General features: G+C 41.9%; 1 protein-coding gene across 7 annotated transcripts in view; it reads left to right on the plus strand.

The window, feature by feature from the left end:
• CCDC62 (coiled-coil domain containing 62) overlaps positions 1 to 11199 on the plus strand; it is a 51122-nt gene that overhangs the window by 21221 nt on the left and 18702 nt on the right. For all 7 annotated transcript variants that reach the window (XM_032876395.1, XM_032876394.1, XM_032876396.1 and 4 more), the window contains 3 exons: positions 52 to 774; positions 3360 to 3516; positions 6962 to 7087. In XM_032876395.1, coding sequence (XP_032732286.1) covers positions 52 to 774; positions 3360 to 3516; positions 6962 to 7087 — 1006 coding nt within the window. The remainder of the gene's footprint in view (positions 1 to 51; positions 775 to 3359; positions 3517 to 6961; positions 7088 to 11199) is intronic.

The raw sequence follows: 11199 nt of genomic DNA on the forward strand, positions 1-11199 counted from the left end.
ACAAAATCAAGTGTATCTTACAACTTCCGTTTTTTGTTAACACCACCATAGCAGAGACATGTGTTTGTCAGACCTTGAGAATCACCGCCCGAAAGTCGACATCAAGAGGGAGAAAAATCAGAGGTCATTGGTTAAAGATGCAAAATTTGAGACCACGTTCCCGCAAAATCGGTCAGACAGGAGCCCCTGTGATGTGTGCAAAGAGAAGCAGCGACAGGGTAATCCTTCGTTTGGGGAAAAAAGTGTATTTGCTATCTCATCTCTGTTTACAAAAGACTTACTGGAGAAGCAAAAGTCTTGGTCTCTGGGAGGAAAAATGCAGGTCGAACCGGAAAACCAAAGTAGATTGTGCAAGATCCACGCCAAGTCACCAAAAGGTAATGGGATCGGGATTCAGAATGAAGAGAAACAACTCTCCGACACATCCACGTCATCTGATGAGAGACAGTGGCATGATGTCAACGTGTACCTGGGCCTGGCCAGCTGCTCCGGTTCCAGACAACCAGAAAAGCCGGATGTTGAAAGTCAAGATGACATAGAAAGGTCTGGAGTCTCCTGTTGCCATAAAAATGAGACCTGTCTGGGGGAGAGTGACATGTATGAATCCAGGTGCTGCCACCCGAGTAACTTCATCATTGAAGCCCCAGGCCCCATGTCTGACATGGAGTGGATGAGCATTTTCAAGCCTTCTAAAGTGCAAAGGATCGTTCGCCACAAATCTGTGTGTACTTGTTCGGAAAGTGCCGGTGGGAGGAAGTACAACTCCGCCACGAGGTTAGTGATGTTTTGTACTGGGCACCGCCACTGCTGGGCCGTAGAAGGGGCTCCAGTCGGGCTGTCTGCTCACTGCTCAACGGAGAGCAGAGTTTGCAGACACAAGTCGTGTAGGAGGGACCCGTTACTGTCTTCATCAGCACCAAGGCTGTTGAGTTTTCCATTGTGAAGAGTTTGTACCTAGAACAGCTTCTGAGGCAAAGGTTTTGTTTGAAAACAAAGCCGGTTGTTATGAGTTGGGTAAATATGTTGTTTAAAAAAAAAAAAAAAACCTAACAGCCGGGTTACTTTACAGAGTAGAATGCTGCTCTGGGACATTCCTCAGCCCTGGATCCAGTGTGAATTGATAAGCTTTCCGTGCAGAGATCACAGTCCCTAGACCCCAGATAAGAACTTTGCCCCCAGCATCCCTCCAACTGCACATTTAAATGTCCAACGGCTTCTGCCTTCCTGTTCCCTTTAAGTTTCCCAAATTTTATTAATTTTTAAAATCATGCAAGAAAAAGAACATTTGTATGTAACAAGTTGTAAAAGTAGTTTTTTTAAGAGAAGAAAATGGATTAGCTATTAGCGTAGGCTGTGTTATTCGAACTCGTCTTACTGTTAGAATTGCTGAATCTTGTGGTGGAGGGCGATGTAATAATGTCTGCTATTTTTAAATAAAACCTAGCTCTTCGATCTTCAATTACAGAAAGGACAAAGTTGCTATATCGAGAACCTATTTTAATCCTCACACCGACTGTCCTAGGACTTGATGATGAAAATTTCTTCCTGATATTTTCGTTTGGATTTTTCTTTGGCCCTTTGAGAAGCCTGAGTCATTTAAAAATCATACAGATAGTTATTCTGTCAGTTGTGAAGTTTAAAAAAAAAGTTGTCCCACTAAATGTTTTTTTGTTTTTTGTTTTTATTTGACAGAGATCACAAGTAGGCAGAAAGGCAGGCAGAGAGAGAGGAAGGGAAGCAAGCTCCCTGCTGAGCAGAGAGCCTGATGTGGGGCTCGATCCCAGGACTCTGGGTTCATGACCTGAGCCAAAGGCGGAAGCTTAACTCGCTGAGCCATCCAGGCACCCTTGTCCCACTAAATGTTATCTGTTCATATTTGTTTTTTTTAAAGATTTTCTTTAAACAATTGGAATGGGAATAGGGCACACCTGCACATTGTTCACTACTGAACACGCGTATAATAAGGGAACAGTTTATGGTAGTTTTAAAAGACTAGTGGACATATATTAAATTTAACATGTGAAGCAAATTCAAAATTAAATTTGGAGTTTTGTTTCAAGACCCTTTGGACCTCCCTGGCTTGAAATAGTCCGAGCCACCTGTGCCGCCGGCAAAGGCACATGCCAGGACCTCACATGACAAATACGTGATTAAATAGAAAAGATAATTGTGTTTTCCTAGTTTTCCTTAGATTATAAGAACTTATTGTGTACCTGCTCTATTATCAGACCACCATTCTGTTGGACAGATAGGGGTTTAGCTGTAGAGGGAGAAGCGGCGGCAGCCTGTTCTCCTTCGGTTCCAGGGAACGTGGGAGGAAGCGGCTCCAGTGCTCCTGGTCTCTTCCAGAACAGCTTTCACAGGCCACTGCGCTCTGAGCCCACCTTTGAAGAACACACACCCAGAGGCTTGGCTGCGTGTGTCTGTTCTCTACTACTGAGGACCCATCGGAGAATTAGTAGCTGACAGTGCTGTTCTGCTTTGACAAAAGGACTTTTTCAAAGCATTAATAAAAATCAACTTCACAAACCAAAACCCCCCAATTTTTACAAGTTTAACCTATGTTGGGGCGCCTGAGTGGCTCAGTGGGTTAAAGCCTCTGCCTTCCGCTCAGGTCATGATCCGGGGGTCTTGGGATCGAGCCCCGAATCAGGCTCTCTGCTCAGCAGGGAGCCTGCTTCCTCCTCTCTTTCTGCCTGCCTCTCCCCCTACTTGAGATCTCTGTCCATCAAATAAATAAATAAAATCTTAAAAAAAAAAGAAAAAAAAGTTTAACCTATATTAATTTTTTTTTCCTCCCTTTTAGATGCTCCTGTCCCTTGAATCTTCTTTTTTGTTTTCTTGTTTTGGGAAGGGGGAGGGAAATTCTCTGTTCTGTTGTTAACCTTTCAACTACAAATTCTGATTTATGGGGCGCCTGGGTGGTTCAGTGTGTTAAGCCTCTGCCTTCTGCTCAGGTTCTGATCTCAGGGTCCTGGGATCAAGCCCTGCATCGCATCATTGGGCTCTCTGCTCAGCAGGGAGCCTGCTTCCCCTCTCTCTCTGCCTGCCTCTCTGCCTACTTGTGATCTCTCTCTCTGTGTCAAATAGATTTAAAAAATCTTAAAAAAAATTATTTAAAAATTAAAAAAAGAACTCTGATTTAATTCTTACTGCACAGCGTATGCATTAATGTATACCACTCTACTCAAGCGTTCTATTCAAATCTATAATGTTCTCCTCAGACTTGAGCTTCTTCATTAAAAAGAAAAAAAACTTTTTTTTTTTTTTGGTCCTCTTGATACTTGTAAGTATAAGAGTATTGGTGATATATGTCTGATATTAAGATGTCTGCTTCTGTTTGGTTTTATTATTCATAGTGAGCTAATTGCCATCCAGCATTCCCACTGTTCGGGTTCTTCAAAATCTGCCCCTAGAGAGGATGAGAAATTGATAGAGACAGAGCCCTCTTCAGACGCAAAGAACTCACCTAAGATTTTGTTATTCAACAAAGAGGCACCATCGTCCAGTGACAAGGTTTGTATTTTGCTTAGAAATACCCAGCTTACAGGGCGCCTGGGTGGCTCAGTGGGTTAAGCCTCTGCCTTCGGCTCAGGTCATGATCCCACGGTCCTGGGATCGAGCCCTGTATCGGGCTCCCTGCTCAGCGGGGAGCCTGCTTCCCCCTCTCTCTCTGCCTGCTTCTGATATCTCTGTCAAATAAATAAAATCTTTAAAAAAAAAAATTACCCGGCTTATTCAAGCAAAACTCCTCCTCAACAGACTTTTAATTCTTCTGTAGTACTGCTTTTTAGTGTGCTTAATTTTGGTCATTCTTCAGTTTTGTTGTTGTTTTTTAATTATGGAATTTTAATGATATCATTTAACCAAAGTCAGAGTTCCCTTAAAATATTATCCTATAGATTACAAGTCTAGTTAAAATGTCCCTCAGGCCGTCCAGGTGATTGGTAGATACATATATACACACACATACATATTTTATTGTACTTTATTTTATGTTATATATATATTTTTTTAAGATTTGTTTCAGAGAGAGAGAACAAACAGGGGGAGTTGCAGGCAGGGGGGAAGCAGGCTCCCACTGAGCAGGGAGCCCAATGTGGGGCTCAATTCCAGGACCCTGGCATCATCACTTGAGCCAAAGGCAGAGGCTTAACCCACTGAGCCACCCAGGCATCCCACACACATATATTTTAAACATAACAAAAAAGGAAGGCTATAACAAGCAATATGCACCTACATTCAGATTTAACATGTTTACATTTTGCCATATTTGCTTAATTTTTCTTGTTTGAGAAATAAAATGTAGATAAAGTGTTGAGTCCCCTGCCCCCTTCCCCCACCAGTTAATCATCATCCTAAAGTTGCATTTATGCTTGTTCTTATACTTTTACTATGTAAAAACATATTTAAGCACTACATAATGTTGTTTTGTGTTTAAAATGTACACAGATGGGGGCACCTGGGTGGCTCGTTTGATTAAGCCTCCAGCTCTTGATTTTGGCTCAGATCATGATCTTGGTGTCCTGGGACTGAGCCCCACACTCAGTGGGGAGTCTGCTTGAGATTCTTTCCTTCTGCCCCTCCCCCTGCTCTTGAACACTCATGTGTGTGCTCTCTCTCAAATAAATAAATTCAAAATAAATTAAAATAAGGGCGCCTGGGTGGCTCAGTTGGTTAAGCGTCTGCCTCAGGCTCACGTCATGATCTCAGGGTCCTGGGATCGAGTCCCGAATTGTCAGCCTCCCTGTTCACTGAGGATCCTGCCTCTCCCTCTCCCTCTGCTTTTCCCCCTGCTTATGCTCTCTCGCTCTCTCTGTCAAATAAATAAAATCTTGAAAAATAAAATAAAATGGGGGCACCTGAGTGGTTCAGTGGGTTAAAGCTTCTGTCCTTAGCTCAGGTCATGATCCCAGGGTCCTGGGATTGAGCCCCACATCGTGCTCTCTGCTCAGCGGGAAGCCTGCTCCTCCCACTCTCACTTTCCCTGCTTGTGCTCCATCTTTCTCTGTCAAATAAATAAATAAAATCTTAAAAAAAAAACAAAACAGAAACAACCCAAATACACATCATTAGTTAAAGAGACAAACTGTGGTGTATCCATGCGATGGAATACTTCTCAGGAACAAAAAAGAATAAACTACTTATGCGTGCATAACATGGGTGAACCTCAAGATAATTATGCTGAGTGAAAGATGCCAGACAGACGAAAGGATGAATGTGTTTATATAAAATTCCAGAAAATGCAAACTAGTCTCTGGTGACAGAAAACAGATCAGTGTTGCCTGGGAATGAGAGGAGGGACTCAGAGGCCAGAATTCCAAAGGAGCATAGGCTTTGATGAATAGAATCCCTTTCATTGTGGGTATGGTTTCAGATATTTGCTACTATCTTTTTTAGCTCTCATGAGACCCTTTTTTCAATGTTTATACCTATTTTTCTGAAGCAGTATTTGACATCGCATGCTTACATTGTCCACATATACATATATGTTTAGGTCTGTGTGTATACATGTATGCGCACACAGGTATCGTCTAGAGCCAGGTCAGTAGTGATCATCTTTGTTCCTGGAAAATTAGAATTAACTTTTTTTTTTTTTAAGTAGGCTCCACACCCAGCGTGAAGCCCGATGTGGGGCTTAAACTCACAACTCCCAAATCAAAACCTGAGCCAAGATCAAGAGTCAGATGCTTAACTGACTGAGCTACCCAGGAACCCCTAGAGTTAACTTTCCTTAAGTTTTTTTTTTTTTTTTAAGATTTTATTTATTTATTTGACAGATCACAAGTATGCAGAGAGGCAGGCAGAGAGAGAGAGAGAGAGAGAGGAGGAAGCAGGCTCCCCGCTGAGCAGAGAGCCCGACGCGGGGCTTGATCCCAGGACCCTGAGATCATAACCTGAGCCGAAGGCAGATGTTTAACCGACTGAGCCACCCAGGCGCCCAGAATCAACTTTCCTTAGTGAAAAAATTAGTCTAGGTATCTTGGAGTGTGGTTGTCATGCTAAAACTTCATATACCAAAGTTGAAAAATTAAACAAGAACAAACTAAGGCACATATCCACTTATTTTAAAAAGCTTACAAGCTTTTAGTGTCAAAGCTACATTTTGCCAGTATTTTGGCTAACACAAATTAGCAAGCTAATTATGGCTTTAGAAAATTGATGTAAGGGGGCGCCTGGGTGGCTCGGTGGGTTAAAGCTTCTGCCTTCGGCTCAGGTCTGGGTCCTGGGATCGAGCCCTACATCGGGCTCTCTGCTTACCAGGGAGCCTGCTTCCTCCTCTCTCTCTGCCTGCCTCTCTGCCTACTTATGATCTCTGTCAAATGAATAAACAAAATCTTAAAAAAAAAAAAAAGAAAATTGATTTAAGAGAGCTAAACAATGCCTAGGATTCTTTTTTTTTTTTTTTTTTTTTTTTAAGATTTTTAACTTTAATCTTTACACCCAGTGTGGAGCTCAAACTCACAACCCCACGTTCAAGAGTCAAATGGTCTACCTACTGAGGCAGCCGGGTGCCCTAGCCTACAATTCTTTTTATCACATAGATATTACTTAATTAGTAGGTCCTTTTTTTTTTTTTTTTTTTTAAAGATGTATTTGTTAGAAAAAGAGTCCACTCAACTGAGAGAGGGAGAGAGAGACTGAAGCAGACTCCACACTGAGTGGAGAGCCAGATCTGGGGCTCCATCTCATGACCCTGAGATCAGGACCTGAGCCAAAACCAAGAGTCAGATGATTAACCGACTGAGCCACCCACGTGCCCCTAGCTAAGTAGGTTCTAAGAAATAAATGGAATTTGGCTGTTCTAGTACTTAATGTCCTGCTTTGACATGTAATGCCTAAAATCAGAGAAGTATTTATGGGGAGTTAACATTTGTGTTTATAACACTGTGCTTATAACCATAAACATTTAAAAATGCTTCCTGATTCCTTGAATGCTTACATTGTGTTGTCTACCCAGGATGACTTTTCGCCCACAAGCAAGCTTCAGCGTTTGCTGGCAGAGTCTCGCCAGATGGTTACGGACCTGGAGCTGAGCACTCTGCTCCCCATCAGCTCCGAGAATCTCAGCAGCAGTGCCAGAAACGTATGTGCTTATTTTTCTTTTGAACCCATTTACGTATCTCAATATACCTCATGGGTCAGGATCCCATCCTTCCCATAAAGGAAAAGTTCCTTTGTGTCTCTGACGCAGAGAGGTAGCACGCTGGTTTCAAAGATGAGTGCAGAATCACACTCAAATGTCACTGCACTCAGACTTCCTCTTTCTGATCGTCTGGGCGCATGAATACGAATTCTTGGGGCTATACAAAGTATACATTTTACTATAGAAAATGTCAAATACGGAAGTAGAATATTACAGGGCACCTAGTGGCTCAGTTGGTTGAGCATCTGCTGGGGAGCCTGCTTCTCCCTCTCCTCTGCCCTACCCCCACCCCCGCCTTTGCTCTCTCAGTCTCTCTCTCAAATAAATAAATAAAATATTTTTTTAAAAAAGTATCTCTCTTTTTTTTTTAAAGATTTTATTTATTTATTTGACAGACAGAGATCATTCGTAGGCAGAGAGGCAGGCAGAGAGAGAGAGGGGGAAGCAGGCTCCCTGCTGAGCAGAGAGCCTGATGTGGGGCTCGATCCCAGGACCCTGAGATCATGACCTGAGCCGAAGGCAGAGACTTTAACCCACTGAGCCACCCAGGCGCCCCTGGAATGCTTCTTTTAAAATCAACTGTTTGTAGACTTTAATGTGTATATGCTCATTCTTTAATGGAAACTAGTCCATGGGGTGCCTGGGTGGTTCAGTTAAGCGTCTGCCTTCAGTTCAGGTCATGATCTCAGGGTCCTGGGATTGAGCTCCGCATCTGGCTCCCTGCTCAGTGGGGAGTCCCTCCTCCCAGCTTGAGTTCTCTCTTTCCCTCTTGGAGAGAGAGAAAGAAAGAAAAAAGGAAGGAAAGAAAGAAAAAACTAGTACAGATCACTAGTTCCGTGAGTTTAGGCAAATGTATACATGCTCACATAACCAGTATCCCAGTCAAGATATAGAACATTTCTATCACCCCAGGAAAGTTCCTCAATGATTTTTGGAATGAAGCCCTTCCTTATACCCACCCCAGGAAACAAACAATCTGATTTTTATCATGAGAGAATAGTTTTGCCTATTCTAGAACGTAATACAAATGCACTCATACAATATGTGCTCTTTGTCTAGCTTCTTTCAGTAGAATTGAGTGTGTCCTTGTCTTAAGTGTTGGTGCCTCACTCCTTTTTATTGCTGATTAGTGTTCCGTTGTATGAATAGACCACGGTTTGTCTCTTCAGCTGTTGATGGGACATTTGGGTTGTTTCCAGTTTGGGACTATTACAAATAAAGTTGCTATGAATGTTTCTATATAAATCTTTTTTTTTTTTTTAAAGATTTTATTTATTTGAGAGAGAGAGAGCGAGAGCACCCGCGCTTTTGGGGGGAGGGAGGGGCAGATTCCCACTGAGCAAGGAGCCTGACGGGGGATCGATCCCAGGACCCTGGGATCATGACCTGAGCTGAAGGCAGACGCTTCACTGACTGAGCCACCCTGGTGCCCTATATGAGCCCTTTTTAACATACATATGTTTTTATTGCTCTGAGGCAAATACCTAGAAGTAGAATCACTAGTTATAGGACAGTCGTATGTTTAACTTTTTAATGAACTGCCACACTGGTTTTCAAAGTAGTTTTGATGCTTCACGTCCCTACCAGCAGTGTATGCGCGTTCCAGGGGCTCCGCGTCCTCGTCAGCACTTGCTTTTGTCGGTCTGCTTGATTTTAGCCATCTTAGTAAATGGGAGGTGGCATTTAGTTGCCCCTTCACTTGTGTTTTCCTGATAATCTGATGATGTGCATCTTTTCACGTGCTTATTGGCTCTTCACATATCTTCTCTTGTGAGGTGTCTGTTCAAGCCTTCTGCCCATTTTAAATTTGAATTCTTCCTCTGTTACTGAGTTATAAGAGTTCTTAACATAGTCTGCACACAGGCCTTTGTCTTTTGTCAGATGTATTGTGAATATTTTCTCCCAGTTTGTGGTTTGCCTTTTTATTTTCTTAAGTGTCCTTTGAAGAGCAGAAAGGCAAAATCTTTTTTTTTTAAGATTTTATGTATTTATTTGACAGACAAAGATCACAAGTAGGCAGAGAGGCAGGCAGAGAGAGGGGGGGGGAAGCAGGCTCCCCGCTGAGCAGAGAGCCCGATGCGGGGCTTGATCCCAGGACCCTGGAATCATGACCTGAGCCGAAGGCAGAGGCTTTAACCCACTGAGTCACCGAGGCACTCCAGAAAGGCAAAATCTTGATGAAGTCCAGTTATCAATTTTTTTCAGATGGTGCTCTTTGTATCCTGAGGAATCTACCCCAAGGGTGTGAATATTTTCTCCTCCTGAAAGTTTTAAAGTTCTGTTAGGTTTTTGGCTCATATCAGTTTAATTTTTGCAGATGATAATGAAGTAAGGATCAGGCTCATTTTGCTTCCCATCGATATCCAGTTCCAGCACCATTTGTTGAAAAGACTGTCCTGTTTTTGTTGAATTACTTTTGAGAACTTTGTTGAAAATCAGTTGCCTGTATGTGCAAGGGTCTATTTTTGGACTCTCTGATTAGTCCTATTGATCTGGTTGTTTTCCTTAGACCACAGTGTATTGATTATGTAAACTCTGTAGAAAGTCCTGAAATCAGGGGCGCCTGAGTGGCTCAGTCAGTTGAGCATCTGCCTTTGGCTCAGGTCATGATCCCAGAGTCCTGGGATCGAGCCCCACATCCTGCTCCCTGCTTGGCAGGGAGCCTGCTTCTCCCTCTGGCTGCTGCTCCCCATGCTTATGCTCTTTCTCTCATTCTATCTCAAATAAATAAATAAAAATCTTTTTAAAAAATTAGCTAACAATCTGAAAAAACAAAAAAAAGTCCTGACATCAAGTAGTATGCGTGATCTACTTTGTTCTTTTTTTTTGCAAAATTGCTTTGTCTATCCTAGATCTTTTGCGGTTCCGTAGCCGTTTTAGAGCCAGCTTGTCAATTTTTTACAAAAATACACTCTGATATTCTGATTTCATTGAATTTATAGATAACTTTGGGAAGAATTGACATTATTTTAAAGATTTTATTCATTTATTTAAGAGGGAGAGGAGCACAAGCAAGGGAGTGGCAGAGGGAGAAGCAGACTCCCCAGTGAGCAGGGAGCCCAATGTGGAACTCCATCCCAGGACCCTGAGATCATGACCTTAGCCAAAGGCAGACACTTAACGACTGAGCCACCCAGGTGCCCAAGAATTGACATTGTGGACAGCGTATATCTCCGTTTATTTAGGTCTTCCTTCATTTCTCTTAACCATATTTTGTAGCGTTCATGGGGGTCTTGTATATCTTTTGTTACTTTTCTTCCTATTATTTTGTTTATTGATTCTATTATACATGATACTTTAAATTTCACTCTCTCCTTGTCTGTTGATGGTATAGAGGACTGCAGTTGACTTTTGTAAATTGTTTTTAACTAAATTCACCTATTCTATTAGGTTTTCTGTAGATTCTTAGCATTTTCTACATAGACAGTCATGTCATTTGTAAATTTCTTTTTATAATCTTTAGGTTATGTCTTTTTCTTACCTTATTGCTCTGGCTAAGACCTGCGTATCAGTGCTGAGAGTGGACATCTTTGTCTTGTTCAATGAAATGCTCTCTGGTGGTATTGCTTGCTTAGCTTTCTATCATACTGGTATTTTATTAGATTCAGAGTTCCATGGAGCTGTTTCCATTTGACACAGATATGAAACTAGAACATTAATCGTTTTATTATTTTTTTTGAAGATTTTATTTTTATTTTATTTTTAATTTATTTTATTTTATTTTATTTTATTTTTATCTCTACACCCAATGTAGGGCTCGAACTCACAACTCTTGAGATCAAGAGTTGCACACTACAACTGAGGCAGCCAGGCTCCCCAAGAACATTAACCATCCTAGAATCAACATACTCATGGCCATGACCTTCAATGTAGTTTCAAAGATTACCTCAAAGAATAATTTGGGCCCCCAAAATAGTGACTTTTGAAGTAAATATGCCACTTATGCCATGTGAGCTCTTCAAAGTGGAAGCCCTGATGGACTTTGTGGTGTTTTCTGGGAAGATTTTCTTTTGACAAAAAGCATTAGTGAAGCAATTTACTTACTTTGGGAA

This window comes from Lontra canadensis, unplaced genomic scaffold (genome assembly GCF_010015895.1).
Source record: "Lontra canadensis isolate GAN:19392208 unplaced genomic scaffold, GSC_riverotter_1.0 scaffold58, whole genome shotgun sequence".
NCBI lineage: Eukaryota > Metazoa > Chordata > Mammalia > Carnivora > Mustelidae > Lontra > Lontra canadensis.